Consider the following 17,188-nt stretch of genomic DNA (forward strand, 5'->3'; position numbering starts at 1 on the left):
AGGGCATGGTATTTGCACCTAGAGATTACACCCCAGTGAATTCTGCACTTGCCCCAATGCTGCCATTAGAACAAAATCAAGATGAGCCAGGCTAAAGGTAGGCACCTTACATCTCAAGTCCTATGGGTGGGAGGATTAAGTGAAGGTAGGACACCCTCAGGACCACATTCCCTTTAAGGGCATCACTACCCATCTCTACATAGCACCCATCAAGAAAGAACCCAAGGGCCCTCTGTGGAAAGGGCTGTATCCATTTATTCTTCTGTATGGCTGTAGGATTCAGTAGGCATTTGGGGAGCAGCTAATGCTCCCCTAATATGGCTGACACAAAGAGGGGCTTTCTTGCTTGAGACATGAGCTGGACTTTAGGAGTCCAATGGATTTCTCAGTCACACTGAAACCAATAAGCAAGGCCATAGACCACAAAGATGAAAGACCTTGCAATGGATCCAGACTGGGAAGACATTCTGCATTTCAGAAGGCATCCCTTGATTCAAGATGAGATGGAACCCTGTTGAGAACCCACTGGAATTAAGACCGAATCACTCCCCCCACCCCCACCCTTCAATGAGATGAACTGAAGTCCAGATAGTTGAGAGTCCAACAGGGAGTCCCCTCACAGCAGAAAGACTGCCCCTGCCATTACAGGACCACTCTGGAAATGAAGACATGCTCATTTGCCAAAAAGAACCAACGCCTGCATATTTCTGTTTTAAGGCAATGTTACCCTTCCATCTATCAGACGGAACAGCCCTGGGTCATTTAGAGGAAAAATTAAATTAAGTGCTCTCTTTGGAAACAGCCTACGCCCACTTTCCCTCCCCCGCCCCCCAACCCGCTCTAAAACAAACCAGCTCTTTCTTTTATTCCAAGATGACTGGGTTTAGAGTCCTTTTTACCCTTCCTATGTGCAGACAGTTGTGGGGTTAGAAACCTCCTTCTGTGACTGTGGGCAGAGCACAAGGAGACGTCTGGCTCCTCCCAGGGAGAGAGCTTTGCTGGCCTCCAGAGACATGCTACATGCAGCCTTCTCTGCCTTCAGAACTGTGGATGTGGGTGCACTAAAGGACTTTGGAATAAAATTCCTGAATCTGGAATGTGAATTCCTGAGACATGAAATGTGTTCAGAGTGTGGCTTTCCCTGCCTCACACAAACGACTTTAGGAGGGACCGCAACTTTGGAACTGGGCATGAAGATCGCCACACCCCAAGCACCCGGGGTTTTCTTCAGTCAAGGTCCCAACCACATATTCCATTTTCTCCCTCAAAGTTCAAGCAGGATTCTCACAGGGCCCACAGGCAGTATATCCACCACACCTCTGCACTGGACCGGGGCAGGGTTGCCCTATTCACTATGCCCACCCATGGCAGGAACAATGCCACAGCCCAACTTGGTACCTACTATGTTACCAGAAGCCACCACATGCCATTAGCCTCTCACAGGTGACACAGGTAGTTAGAAAGGGATACCCCAGAGCCATATCAGAACCATATGATACAGCAGCCAGGAACTGTAGTCCCTCACTGGTCATGTCTCTGGGGTTTCTCTGTGTTGTACCCCACAGTGTGTGAGGGCTGGGGTGGAGGCAGAATGGCCACAACCAAGGCACTCTGGGCCCAGGAAGCCCATCTAAAGCCCTCTGAGTCACAAGGGCTGTTCCTCTACATCAACATGAGAGGTTTCAGTAAGATAACCTGAATCCACCCCCAAACCCACCCACCCAACACACACACACACACATACATACACACGCACACACATACATATATTCTGTCCTGGGACCTTGCAGTCATAGGCCCCAGTTCTTGGGAATAAAGGGAAGCAGTGCCTGAGCCTCTGCAGGCTGAGGTGGGTAGACGCTCCAGTGGTCTGCAGAGGCTACCTGGAGCCAATGCTGCCCAGGTCAGGCCTTGGGAGAAACAGTCTTGGCTTCTGCTCCTGCTGTCCTACAAGCAGGCTGGATGTGGCCTGGAGCTTCCCAGGCAGGACAGGCAGAAGCAGCAACTGGGAAAGGGAAAAGCACGCCAGTGCAAGTGCGAAGCTGTAGGTTTGCTGTCTTACCGCCCCAACTCAAGGGTCTGAGAAATGGTTCCCACAACCTTCCATCTGGTGTTCCCCTGGGAGGAAGCAGAATGCATGTTCTCCAACAGCGTTTCCCATAACATCTGCCATACTACTCCTAGAAAGTTCCAACTTACAATGTTTGGTCTCTTGCCACTAACCAGTCTGATGCTGTGAGGGCCATCTCACATAGGGCCACACCCACAGACTGAAGAGGTGACAGGATCGCCCAGCTCACTGTTTCAAGCAAAGTTTCCTCCACAGTTGCCTAGGGCAGGAGAGCTTGGAAACTGGAGGAATCAACACCATTTTTCTCTGACGCCTTTTAGAACAAATTCCCAGGCTTTATTTGCCAGTCTGAGAACATGGTGTAAAAGTGAAGGGTCCCAGGTGCTTTCAGTAAGGCTGGCATGGCCCAGACCCTGTCCCGCTGGGTTGTTAGAGGCATCTGGGCTTCCAGTTCGCTGAAGGGCCCAGGAAGCGGGCTTCTGGAGGCACAGAGTGAGGCAGGCAGGGCAAGCCACAGAGGGCAGATGCCTCTGTTGGAAGTGCCCCAGGTAGTGAGCTCCTGTGGTCCATCCTGGCTTAAGGCATACCTCTTGAGGTGCCCCATTCCTCATATCCACCTGCGAGCTCAGCCAGGCCACAGAGCAGGGGACAGTGCTGAGTTGATAGGTAGGATGAAGAGGACACAGGCCTTGCCTTAGGGATTTACCGCAGAAGCACAATGTCAGTGACCTTATCTGTACCCAGGGGGCTGAGGGACTGACCTGCGGAGCAGATGTTGAGCTCCCTCAGCACTGGCTTGCTCTGCCCAGTGTGTTCCGAAACCTAACAGAAAACTCCAGAGTGCAAATCTATGTACAGAGTAAGGCGGCAGAAGGGGGTGCCCTCACTGACCTCATGGAACGTGTCCATCCCTGAGAAAGGGGGGGGGTCAACACCGCTGAACCTCAACTTCGTAGGTATCTCTATTTCTCTATTGTGCAATTTGTGGGTGGTGGGTGGGGTTTTTTTTGAAAAAAAAAAAAACAACTTTTTTTTTTTTTTACAAATTGACTTGACACCTGAGGTGAGAAAAGTGTTTTTGTGGACTTTAAAGTTTTAGCTCTGCTTTCCTATTACAAAAGGAAGGAGTGGGGATGGACAGGAGGAAGAGAGCCCGCTCATGGCTGTGGGGGGCGGGTCCTTGTCCGGAGGGGTCCTGGCCGCGCTGCAGGGGCACTCAGGGCGAGCTGGCCGGGCTGATGGTGGGGCTGCTGGCGTCGGAGCGGCTGTAGTCGCTGAGGGAGCCGGTCCGCGAGCCCCCGCCGCGCCGCTGCAGCATGCCCGGGTGGAAGTTGGCGTGGCGGCGCGCGTGCTTCGTCAGGTGGTCGCTGCGCATGAAGCGCTTCTCGCAGATGGGGCAGCTGAACTTCTTCTCGCCGGTATGCGTGCGGTAGTGGCGCGCCAGCTCGTCTGAGCGCGCGAACTTCTTGTTGCACTCCTGCCAGCTGCACGCGAAGGGCCTCTCACCTGTTGGGCGACAGGGTGAAGAGTCAGTCTCAGCATCACTGTCCTCCCGCTGTGGCGGGCAGTTCCGCCCCGTCAACGTCCACAGGAATGCCGCGCTACAGCTCTAACCCTGTTCTGGGCGCCGACTCCTCACCTTTGTGCTCCCAGCCAGTGCACAGAAAGCATGGCCTCCAACAACGAAATAGTCAGCTGTCTCGATACAGGCCCATGGGGCTCTGATTCTCTTTAGTCTCGTGGGTAACGAGGGGGGGCAGACCCGGAATTTCCCAGGGGCTGAGATTTGACAATCACCAGACCTACTGCTCCTTCTCTGACAAGAGGTCCCAACAGACTTCAACAGGCTCCTGTAAACGCGGTCAAGTAGGATGGCCCACAAAGCCCCAGAACAGCCTGCCAGGGGCCTGCACATGTGGGGTGGGGGCAGACCGGAGAGGGATATGGAGGTTAGTGTGGGCCTTGTTCATGACAAGGGACAGGTCAGCATTTACATGACCTCTTTAACCATAATAAATGATAACTACTCAGGGAGGGGGAATCTGGCACCCTAGAATACAGCCTTTCTGGCATGTGATGGAGAGCCACACAGCTGCCTTCCTCACCTATCTCTCTTTGCTTGTCCTCCAGGGCTCCTAAAGCTGACTGCCAGTCCTTGGAGCTGGCACATTTATGACCAACAGAGGAAATTTACCCACCTTAACTATTAACAGACACTCTAAGGATAGCCAGACAGCCAAGAAAAATCAACAGTATGAAAGGGAAAGGCCAAGCGCAACAAGCTAGCTCCAGAGGAAAGAGTGAAGCCAAGAAACAGACAAGAATGGTAACCTAAAAATTCTAATTAGTATTCCCAGGGGAAGGTAAGACACAGTTTGATGCACAAAGCAAACAGGATACCATAAAAAGGAAGCTCAGAGAACAAAAAGTGGTACTTACTTAAGATATTGTTGTCAAAATAAAAATTCCAACACAGTTGGAAGTATACCCCCCCCAAAAAAATCGCAGAAAATAGAAACAAAATAAAAACAATAAAGTAAACCAACAAAATCAGCTGTAAAACATATGTAAATGTTACAGTGTTCTGTTTCCTGGTGCTGGCCAGGTCAAGGACCATGTGGTTGATTTCATCCCCTTACTAATTTTCATCCTTAGGAGAAAGAGATTGGGAGTTGGCCTTCAAAACCAATTGGCCACCATTTCCCTACTCTATTTCATAGTTAATAGGACAGTAGAAGCCAAAAAAACAGAAAGCCCCAGGAACCAATCCAGGGTTAGGGTTAGAAACATGTTTGTTATAGGAAGTATAGAAAATAGAAAACAAATGGAATATAGGAAATTACCAAAGAAATAAGTAAATCAGTGTTTGTCAGAGTGGAGGGGTTACAGGGAGAGCATGAAGAGGATGACTGGAGAACAAGGAAAATTAGGCAGAAATGAGCAGGGTGCGCAGGGGAAAAGTACCCCTTACTGGGACTGAAATTCGGCAAAGTCATAAGGGTGAGCAAAAAGATGTGATCCCAAGATTTAGTACAGTGAGAGGGGAGAAAGATGATCAGGTTACCCATGAAGGAACAAGGCTGGAACAGACACTAGCCTTCTCCTAAGTCACACAGGATGTTAGAAGGCAGGAGAACAGGGTCTTCAACCTTAATATCTCACACACTTCACACTACTATTCTTTTTTCTTTTAAAGCTGACTACCAACTCCAGAAGAAATAAATCAGGACACAAGGAAACTGTGGTACAAATTAAAAGCAAGCTAAAATGTCACATGCTTATATGTCATCAGTGAAGATTTCTAAAGCTCTGGGTGCTTTTTGTATGTTACAAATTTATCCTTCTCAACAACTCCAGGAGTGGCAAGGAAATGTAATCCCAGCACAGGCCTTAGGTAGTGGTTGAAAACTTGACCCACTTAAGCCTTAGTGCTAGATTCAACATTGCTCAGTACAAATGTCCATAGCCCCATAGCTCCATCAGAAAATAGTGAATTTCAGGAAGATAGTAGAGGTGAGTTAAATCCTCAAATTTCATAGCACTAAAGTAACAGACTAAGCTTGATAAATTAAGAATAGAAATAAGATGGTGTGGCGGCACATGCCTTTAGTCCCAACACTGGGGAGGCACAGGTAGAAGGATAACTGTGAGTTTGAGGCCACCCTGAAACTACACAGTGAATTCCAGGTCAGCCTGAGTTACAGTAAGACCCTACCTCAGAAAAAAATAATAAAAGAATAAAAAAGAAAGAAATAGAAATGAAAAACATATAGTTCAGTCTGGAGAGATGGTTTAGTGCTTAAGGCACTAAAGCCTAAGGACCCAGGTTTCCAGATGCACAAAATAGCACATGCATCTGGAGTTCACTTGTGGTGGCTGGAGGCCCAGGTACACTCATTCTCTCCCCTTCTCTATCTGAATAGTTCTCTCTCAAATAAATAAAATTTTAAAAACATATAGTTCATTTTTGACAGTAATCATCAAGACAACTAGAATCAGAAAGAAGTATTAGACTCTGGAGAGTGGGGCTGAAGGAAGATGGTTTTAATTTTAAGCTTTTGTTATGGCTCCTTTTTAAAATATGTATTTAATCATTTAATAACAATTAAAATAATGTTTAAGTATAGCTCTTTAAATATCTATCCTAACATTTCCTAAATTGTATTTGAAGAAATGTTAGTGTTAGTACTGCTAACTGGATCCACAGGGAGAAGTCTTGTCAACAAAAGTGAAAAATGTCACATGCTAATTCAACTCTTGCAAATTCACAATGCATATTAATCATTAACAGCTTAGAAAGGCCTGGCATTAAATGGTCCAACATTAAATGTGTCAGGTCAGAGACTTTGTCTCTATACTGATCTATGGCCCCAGACAATCTCCTCACTGCCTGTGGGGAAGTGAGTAGTGAAAAGCCTTAACTCCCAGATCTGTGATGTATCCTTATTTGGAAAATGGATCTATAGACATAATTCAGTTAAAAATCTTGAGATGGGGTCACAAATGCTGGGAGGGGAGCAGAGAAAAGGTGAGATGAAAGCCAGCTGGAGTGATCTATCTGTAAGTTCTTAGCTGCCAGCAAGGTGCAGAGTCTCCCTCGGGGCTTCCAGAGGTTACAATCCCTGCCAACATTTTACTGTCAGATATCTGGTTTCAGGAACTTTACAAGGAAATTTTTATTGTTTTTAACCATATAGCTTGTGTTACTGTGTTACAGCAGCCACAGGAAATAAATTTGCTGTCCTAGTCTCACAGTATGGTACACATGGTGATGCCACAGATTGTGTACAGCTAACTGTGACACCATGCTTGGCATGTTCCAAATGTTCACTCCTGAGATACTAGCTTTATCATTATTTGGATCTGTTATCTCCCCCCACCAGGTCTTTGAGATCTATCTGAATGGAAGCAGAGGTAGAGGTCATGGTCACAGTCAGAACAGAATCAACCCAAACTCAGATTAAACCTTGCTTCTCAACAGCCTTGGGTCCTTGGGGGTGTGAGCTTTTTCGATTGCTTGTACCCCTGGTAAGCAGATGAGGTGGATATAATTATATGTGGGCTGTGTGTCGAAGGTGAACCACTGGAGTGTAGGAAAGAAGGTACGATAACAGGACCTCAAATCAACTGTGAAGGACAATCCTGACTAAGCTGAGGTGCGAAGACCATCTTAACTGTGGCACCATTGCACAGGATGTGGCCCTCTGTGGATTAATAAAAGGAAAAAGAGAGATGAGCACAAGCTCTCATTGTTCTTTGCTTCCTCACTGTGGACTGAATGTGACCAGCTGCCTTAAGCTCCTGCCACCATGCCTTCCTCTACATGATGGACTATTACCTTGAACTGTAAGCCAAAATAAACCCTTCCTTTCTCTCTTTCTTTCTTTCTTTCTTTCTTTCTTTCTTTCTTTTTTTAAAGCAGCAAGTTTCCTTTATTGTAGTGCAAGCCAAGCCCTGGACCCAGTCTCCACACAGACCATGCAGTGGGTGTGAGAGAGGGAGCCCCGACCCCTTCCTTTCTTAAATTGCTTCTCGTCAGTTATTTGGTCACAGCAAGGAGAAAGTAACTAATACAGTGTGAAAGCCTGCACACGTCACTTGGCCAGCACTTAACTCTTGCCTATCTGGCATCTGCCTTTCCACAATTTGCTCAATGCAGGGCCCTTGGGATGTGGTCCTGAGCTAGACAGATGCCAGTCTCCTATCTGCTTGCTTTCTGTTCCTCCACCAGCATATTTCCAATACACTAGTCTACAAACAAACTGACATGGAGCAGCCCAGGTCTGGTTGCTCCCCACCCCATGGTGATATTCCAAGGGCACCAAGAAGATTGATTGATAAGCACCAGCAACTACAATGGATGATAGGTTGTGAGAACAGAAAAATGCACATTCTAAGGCACACCCTTGCAATTTCAACAAGCTCTCCACAGTTTCTCTGCAGGCTATAGACATCATTACCTATTTGTATTAGAAATGAAAATTAAAACCTCATAAGTCCAAGAACACATACCAGTAGCTGTTCAGAAAGGTGATGTCCTCACACATCGTGTAATATAGATCATGTTCCTCTTGTGGAAACAGTTTTGATCTCAAGGCCCCCCTGAAGCAGTCTCAGGTGCCTGCAGGTACCCCCTGGCCTCACTCAGAAGCATTATTCCCAGGACCCACCTCAGGGTGGAGTGGCTGAGCTTAAAGAACACAAGACACACTGGCCAGGGCAGGGCAGGCTAGCCCACAGCTGGTAAACTCACCTACCACCCATGGCAAAGGAGTCTGCAGTGCTAAAGAATACCAGCATCACCTTGTTAGACTTGAATCCTGCATCTGCCTTCCTGGGCATGAGCTAAGACAGCAGTAGTAAGTACAACAGATCCCTCACAAGCCGAGGAGAGTTGACTTCGGAAAGAATGACCCTGATCCCGTTCCACTCAGAACCGGGTGCACTGTGTGCCGGGTGAGGGGCGCGGGTGTCGCAGCAGCACATGGTGGACATTGGCCTTCTGGGAAACTGGGGAAAGGAAGGGGTGCGCAAGCTCCGGCACTGTAGGCCACGCTGGCGTCGCAGGGTCGGGAGGTGCCTGGGCTGCCCTGTGAGGGGCGAAGCAGGAGGGCGTCAGGGGATGTGGTGGGGGTGGGGCTGGCCATGGGCGCTTGGCTCGCCGACCGAGGTTACATAAGTGTTCCCTGGCGCCGCCGCGAGGCCGCCGCGAGAGCTGAGCAGCGCGGGCTGGCGATTGCCTCATCTTATCAGGGAACACGGAGTCCCACACGCTCCTCTTGCCTAAGCCGCAGGCCTGGGCGGGAACAGCGTGTTCCCTGCAAGAGGAGAGGCCGGCCTGAGCCTGGGGGAGGGGGCGGAACACTGGGGCTCGCCTCCTGCCCAACCCCTCACTGGACTACGCGCCCACGCCCACCCATGCCCGCAGCAGCTACAGACAAGTGCGTATTCCGGCTCACTGCCCAAGCTCAGACTTGAGCCATGCACAAACTCACTGCTGCTCTGGCCTCCGGTCCAAAGGACACATTCCCAATTACTTAGCACTGTCCAACCAACCTTGGCCCAAGGTGAGCCCCTTCTGACGTCAACGGCACCTGCACCTGCACAAGCCAAGGTTCCTCCCCCTACCCCCGCACCCCGTTGGCCTTTGGGAAGGGGGGTGTGCTAGCGTGCATACTGTCTCTGTAGTGTGTGTGTAGGGGGGCTGAATGTAGGGGGGGAGCTGCCTCCTGCAGAATCTCAGTTAGGTTTACTGGCCCAGCCTTCAGAAATGTCCCGGAGGCCAGCCTGAGCTCCCCCTATGGAGGGAGAAGGGAGGGTGGGGGGATGATGCACCTCTGACTTGGGGGGGGGGGGTGTCTTACAAAGCCTCAAGGATCCACCAGCCTCATAAGGGCATCCTGGATCACAAGAGCAGCACCCTGCGGACACAAGGAATCCCTGTGGGTGTGTGGGAGGGGGGAAGTGTTGGAAAGAGGCAGCACAAACCAGTCAGAGGGAGGCCTCCAAGGAGACCCCAAGGCTCCCGGTGCTGGTGCTGGCTACTACACACCAGAGTGGGCTGTCATTCATCAGTAAATCGCTTTGATCTGTGGGCACTGGCTTGGGGCCATTTCTAGCTCTGACCTCAAGAATGCCATGTTCTTCGCTACAGGAAGCCTAGCTTGCCCTCTTCATAGGAGGCAGCTCAGCAGGCAGCTAACACACTGGAGATTATCGGCTACAGGACTCCAAGAAAACTACTGTACAGCCTCTGCAAGCCAGAAAGGCCTGTCTCTGTTGTGGTGGACTTTGCTAATTCCAGAAGGATTCCATCTGGCTGCTCGACCATGGGGAGCTCACATATGCATGATCTGCCTCCAGGTTGAAGGCTTTCACTTCACACATTGAACAAGTGAGCAAAGTGTGGCTCAAGAGGGGGATCTGCCTCTCAGCTGGCTGATAGTGGAGCCAGAGCCATATCTGGGAGCCAGGACCCTGCAGCTGGTGAGGTACATGCAGTAAGGAAGCAGCCCTCCCTGCCCCCACACAGGTGCTGATGTCTCCTGTTGTTATCTTCCTTCCCTATTTCTCAGTCACTGTGAGGGGGGATGTGGGAGGACTCATGTGGGACATGTGCCTGCTGCACAGCAGTGCTTGCAAGAGATATGATTTTATCACCTGTGAGGCAAGGAGGCCCCTGGAAGGCATGTGTCTGAGCAATCTGGTGGCAAGTAGGACAATGGAAGGACCTGCTGGCTACAGAAGCTGCCCTGCCCCTATCTCTGCCCCAGGGCCCTCTGCCGGGCTGTGGCTGTTGGGCTGTGGCTGTTGTCGGAACACCAGAATCCATGTCACACACTCCTGCATTGCACATGCATGAGCCGTCAGGACATGGAAGGAGACTGTCACACAAACCACCTCAGAATCCACCTTGGTTACAAGTGTCTCAACAATTTATGCAATAAATGCTGGGATATTTCTTAAGGTTGACATTTCTGTTGTTACTTTACTTTGGCATAAGGTAGCTCATTCTTGAAATTCATACATAAAAATAAAACACAGAAAAGCCTTGTAAATGAAGAACAATGCCTGAGGACTGAAACTAGTCATCTTGAGGCAGCTAGTAACAAACAGGTCATTGGACTGGGGCAAGAACGCAAACTGGGACTGGAGAGATGGCTCAGTGGTTAAGGTGCTTGTCTGCAAAGCCTAAGGACCTAAGTTCAATTCCTCAGTACCCACATAAAGCCAGATGCACAAGATGGCACATACATCTGGAGTTCAATTGTAGTGGCAACAGGCCTTGGTGGGCCCATTATTTCCTTCCCCCACTGTGCTGGTTTGATTCAAGTATCCCCCATAAATTTAGGTGTTCTAAATGCTCAGTTCCCAAGTGATGGAAATTTAGGAATTAATGTCTCTTGGAGGCAGTGTATTCTTGGGGGTGGGCTTATGGGCATTATAGCCAGTTTCCCCTGGCCATTGTTTGACACACTCTCCTACTGCTGTTGTCTACCTGATGTTGGAAAAGCGGTGATGTCCACCCTCTGCTCATGTTGTCATTTACCCTGCCATTGTGGAACTTCCCCTCGAGTCTGTAAGCCAAAATAAAACTTTTTTCCCACAAGCTGCTCTTGGTCAGATGATTTCTGCCCGCAATGCAAACCTGACTGCAATACCCTTTCTCCCTTCATATATGTACATTTTTTTCTCACTCTCAAATAAATAAATAAATAAATAAATATTTTTTCAAAAAGCAAAACGAATGTCAAGCTGGACCCAAATCCAGTGGCAATTGTGTACAGACTAAGGGGACATCTCAAACCTTAGGTCAATAAAGGCATAAATACAATTAGTATTTATAAATTTAACTCACACAGTATTCCATAAATGCATGCAACTTGTATGTATCAGTTAAAATTTTAAAAATTAAAACAATTCCAATTTGTCAAAGACTTAAATGTGAAAAATGAATACTTTAGGTGAAAACACAAGAAAGCTTTTATAATACTAAGACAAGTTGATTCTACATAAACCAAAGTTCAGAAGCTGTAAAAGAAAAGACTGATAAATTGGATGACACAGAAGTATAAAATACTTTATGGACAGATCATTATAAAAAGGCTAAAGGTAAATAACAAACAGGAAAAAAGTACATCTGCATCTCACATCAAAAATGACTAATCTTGGGGCTAGAGATTGGCTCAGTGGTTAAAGGCACTTGCTTGTCAAGCCTACCAGCCTGGGGGTTCAATTCCCTAGTTAGTACCCATGTAAAGCCAGATACACAAAGTGTTGCATGCCTCTGGAGTTTGTCTGAAGTGGCAAGAAGCCCTGGTGTACCCATTTTCATTCTCTCTTTCCTTGCAAATAAATAACTTAAAATAGACTTGGAAGAAAATAAACACCCCATGGAAGAACAGGAAAATAAAATTTATAAGAAAAGATATAAAATGGCTCACAAATACCCCAAACTGCTCCACTCCCCCATGAAGAGTTAAAGACCAAAGACCCCACTGAAATACAATCATTTACCTACTAGTCTGGTGAGGCCATAAGGAAACAAGCATTCTGATCCCTTTCTGACAAGGACAAACTAATAAAAGCTCCCTTAAAAAATGATTGACAATACATGTCAAAATTGTTAAAGTGGGGCTTGAGAGATGGCTTAGTCACTAAGGTACTTGTCTACAAAGTCAAAAAACCCAGGTTCAATTCCCCAGGAACCACATAAGCCAGATGCACAAGGTGGCACATGCATCTGGTGTTCATTTGTAGTGACTAGAAGCTCTATCATGCCCATTTTTTTCTCTCTCTCTATTTCTTTATGTATTTTTGAAACACACAATGTATTTCCTATTTAAAAAAAAAAAAGACAAAAAAATCCATGGTTAACTGGAAAATCCTAGCCATAGTTGATGCCAATTTTAACAGTAGATATTGGGACTTGAGATGCAGCTCAGTGATAGAATACATGCCAAGCATGCAAGAAGCCCTGGATCACATCTACAGCACCACAAGCAATAAATAAGAATCAAAATTACAGTTTATTCCCTTTTAAGTCTGAATGTTAAAACAATTAAATTTAATTTGTTTCTTTAAGAGCTGGATAAGGCTGCTCATACCTGTAATAACTACCAGCATTATGAAAGAAAGCTGAGGCAAAAACAAAATAAAACACAAATTTCAGGCCTGCCTGGGCTACGTACTGGATTCCAGACCAGCTTGGGCTAGCAACCATATCTCAGAAAATATATATATATATAATCCCTTTCCTGTGCATCCCTGGCCAGATCCCATTCAGGCTCACCTGAATATTCCATCCAACATGATGCTCAGCCTCCAGCTCTCTCAATAATGGTCATCCAGGAGATTCTCCTCAGACCACCAGGGACTGCTCAGGATATGAGAAACCCCTAAACAGCAACCAGTGCAATTCTTACAGATGTCCCCAGTACCGGGCTCCAGAACCCTTGGATAACCCAATAAACTGTCCTATTGATCCTTGATGAAGGGATCAATCAGCAATAAGTTTTAAACAGCAGCAAATCCAGGGTGATTATGTCTTGGGAGGCTTCTCTTAGCTACGGCCATAAAAACTCCAGCCTGTACCCTCTCATGACAGTCTCTTCATAACCTACCGGTGTGGACTACCGTCGGTGCCACTCATGACAGTCCCCTGAAAACCCACCTGTGAATGAGCACATGGCTGGCAGGCTTGAGAGGTTAGCAAGCTGGAAATTTATTGGAGTTTACTCTTGGACCAGAAAAGAGAAAAAGAGAAATGGAGGTGGTTGTGAGGGAAGGGGCAGGCAGTGTTTTCAGAAGCTTCGGGCAAGTCGGGGCTGGGGTGGCACCAGCCATCAGCAGTCACTGAGGGAGACCCACACAGAAGTCCAACTGCTACCACAGATAAGCCCTCTGCCAACCTGGGGCAAGGAGGGGGACACACCTCCTCTGCTAATGCAGTAATCCTCTCCAGTGGAACCAAGGCCTTGGAGACAAGGTGTGACACAATGAGGGTATCTGCCAGCTGTACTGCTGTCATCCTGCTCTGTACCCCAAGGCTCTGTAAGCAACTGGGAGCAGGGCCCCTTGACCTCTTTGGCAACTAGCATGTTCCACTTCCTCTTCCTGTGCCTCCCTTCCCCCTTTCCATTTCCTCTCTCACCCTTCTCCCTGGGTGCCTCCTGTATGGGCCTGGTCACCAGACACCTGAACCATGCCCTGCTCCAGACACTGCCTCAATGGTAGCAGCCATCCACAGCAGGGACAGCTGTGTGCACACACTTCCAGGGCACAGATTCACCATCAGGTTGTATAAGGAGAAGGCAGTGATGTGGGGCACATTGCACATGAGAAATCAAATGTCCTCAAGAAGGTCATAAACCCCTCAGAGTTGGGCCACAAATCCTAGATTTTGCCCAGAAAAAAAAAAAAAAAAAAAAAAAAAAAAAGGAATTCAAAGGGATGTCAGAGCAGAGGAGAAACCATGGAGCCAATGCATCATTTGACCCATAGGCAGGGGGCTTAGCATAGACCACACTGTGAGGCATGTGACTCCCCAACCTAGTGAGGCCACCCGCCCTCTGCACTCTGGAGCCGCAGGCTCTATAGAGTTAACAGCTACCCCAGAGTCAGGATGTAGCACTTGGCCAGTTTTCAGTTTCATACCAGCCAGCAAGGGCAGGGGCAGCATCCCGGCAGGGCAATCCTAGACAGGGCCAGCCAGTCCCTTGGGCCCTTGCAGCAGGAGGCTGCACTTTTCTATCAGGCAGGACCCAATGTGGGAGGAGGACCCTACCTCCAGGCTCGGAACCTCCCCCAGGCGTGCTCCAGGTGAGACAACAGGCTCTGTTTTAACTGTGTATGGAGGGGGTAGGGGGACAGCATGAAGTTGCCAGCGGAACATAAAACAATCTACTACTCAGAGCTGGCTACATATGGCAAATAACTCCAAATGATCATTTTTTACCACAGGCCTGAGCTATTTAGTGTTTAAGGGAAATGAGTTTAAACCCCCCCCCCCAAAAAAAAAAGGCCTACACTGACCTGTCTTTTCTGGAACTGCTGAAGAGTGGTAGTGACTCTTGCTCCAGACCCCCAGAGCAGCCAAGAAAGCTCCCAGGGCCTCTCCTTAAGGAACTCAGAGCCACTGACCCAGCAGGTGCTTCCAGTTACTGGCAATTTTACACCCAGCATCTTCTGGGAAAGCTATTGTATTCAAAAACCTACTGTAAGACAGGCTGCCTGGCAGAGGCCCAATGGCCATAGGTGCAGTTCCTCTGCCTGCCTGAGGCTGCCCTGCCTATAGCAGCTTAGGAGCCATAAACCAGTCAGGCTGTGCCAGACTGCCCACTGCCCACAAAGTCCCTTCCTCCTCATATCCTGTCTGGCCCTCCACCCTGTTAGCTATGCCCTTTGTGACCCTTGCCTGGAACAGAACTCCAAGGGAGTTGACCCCAGGGACCAGCCAGGAAGAAAAGCGGGTGCCACTCTACACTAACCAGGGTTGAAATGAGTCTTCTTTATACCTTTGCAAGGGATTCCAATGACCCAGGACTTCTAGTGTTGGCTGATGACAAGGGAAGGCTACCTTCAGGGCAGGACCCCTAGCAGAGGATGGAAAAGGTCAGTGCTCACTAGTGTTGCCTTCAAGATCACTGGAAAGCTTCGTATATAAGGTGGTTAATTAGACATAGGGAGAATAAACAGAGGTATTGCCCACCTGCCTCTCTAATATTCTCATAAGCCACAGTCAGGGCTACTCCAACACAGCAAACTACCAAATTGAACACTGACATTCAAATGCATGCGTAACATGAGTAAGCTTCTGAGCCAAAGTCATAGGAAGGATCAATATCTTGAGAAAATAAGGTGTGATTGTCCTTTCTGGCATCCTTGCATTTTTCAACTGAACTGTTCTGTGCATTCAGAAAGATTGCAACAATGTTCTACACAAAGATGTGTATACACACATACACACACACACACACACACAAACACACAAACACACACACACCTACATCCAATCTCCAGCTAACAACCTGGGCTGTTTCCACAGAACCAGCACCCCAAACTCTGATAAGGAAGTAGCACTACTTTGCACACACTGGTACACTCTTGCCTGGAGAGGTCAAAAGGACCACATGCCAGGAATTTCAGAAAGGTGTTTTCTCTCCTTTTGCTAAGGGTTACAAAACACATTTGAAAATTTCCGTTCCTAAGGTCTCCTATAAAACAGCAACAATAAAACACCAGTGGTTCTGCCAGGAGGTTAGGAGGCAAGGCTTGACCCCCACCCTCCCAACACACACACACACACACACACACACACACACACACACACACACAGGCGCCATGCCTCTTGTTACTGCTAAGAGATATGCAGAGAAAGATGAATCTACTACCCGAGATTCCAGATACAGAAATGCTACAAGCAAAGGTCTTCTCCAGGTGATCAAGTTCACAAGAGAGTGAGCTGAACCAGAGAACGGACATTTATATTTCCTTCCTCTCCATTTTGAGGTCTTATCACTATCTCAAGAAATCCCAGCATCCCAGAGAATCTTTCTGCACTGGGCAGAGTCCCAGCCTGCCTGCTTTCCTTCCCCACCCTAAGCAAACATATCCTCCTGCTTTAGAAGCAGGAGCTATAGCTCCCCTCTGTACATCACTGGTGACGGCTGCCCACTGATGCCGACAGTGCACCTTCCTCTGTACATCACTGGTGACGGCTGCACACTGTCACGGACAGTGCACTTCCCTCAGTACATCCCGGGTGACGGCTGCACACTGACGCCGACAGTGCACCTCCCTCTGTACATCCCAGGTGACGGCTGCACACTGTCACGGACAGTGCACTTCCCTCTGTACATCCCAGGTGACGGCTGCACACTGACGCCGACAGTGCACCTCCCTCTGTACATCCCGGGTGACGGCTGCACACTGACGCCAACAGTGCACCTCCCTCTGTACATCCCGGGTGACGGCTGCACACTGACGCCGACAGTGCACCTCCCTCTGTACATCCCGGGTGACGGCTGCACACTGACGCCGACAGTGCACCTCCCTCTGTACATCACAGGTGACGGCTGCACACTGACGCCGACAGTGCACCTCCCTCTGTACATTCCGGGTGACGGCTGCACACTGACGCCGACAGTGCACCTCCCTCTGTACATCCCGGGTGACGGCTGCACACTGACGCCGACAGTGCACTTCACCCTGTACATCACTGGTGACGGCTGCACACTGACGCCGACAGTGCACTTCACCCTGTACATCTCGGGTGATGGCTGCACACTGACGCCGACAGTGCACCTCCCTCTGTACATCCCGGGTGACGGCTGCACACTGACGCCGACAGTGCACCTCCCTCTGTACATCACTGGTGACGGCTGCACACTGATGCCGACAGTGCACTTCCCTCTGTACATCACTGGTGACGGCTGCACACTGACGCCGACAGTGCACTTCCCTCTGTACATCCCGGGTGACGGCTGCACACTGACACTGAGCTGGACAGTGGCTGACTGCCCAAGAATGATGTATCCCCCATCCATTTCAGAGAATTTCTAGCCACCAAAGTATGGCAATGGCTAAGGTTTAGTTATTTTAAAGTGTTCCTCAATG

The 17,188-nt window shown here is 48.6% G+C and overlaps 1 protein-coding gene across 1 annotated transcript in view; it reads right to left on the reverse strand.

The window, feature by feature from the left end:
- Positions 1–1,733: 1,733 nt before the first annotated feature.
- The window catches only part of Klf13 (Kruppel like factor 13), a 47,458-nt gene continuing 32,003 nt past the window's right edge, over positions 1,734–17,188 (reverse strand). The window contains exon 2 of the mRNA XM_004658131.2: positions 1,734–3,577. Coding sequence (XP_004658188.1) covers positions 3,288–3,577 — 290 coding nt within the window. The 3' untranslated portion in view covers positions 1,734–3,287. The remainder of the gene's footprint in view (positions 3,578–17,188) is intronic.

Source organism: Jaculus jaculus, chromosome 3 (assembly GCF_020740685.1).
Source record: "Jaculus jaculus isolate mJacJac1 chromosome 3, mJacJac1.mat.Y.cur, whole genome shotgun sequence".
NCBI lineage: Eukaryota > Metazoa > Chordata > Mammalia > Rodentia > Dipodidae > Jaculus > Jaculus jaculus.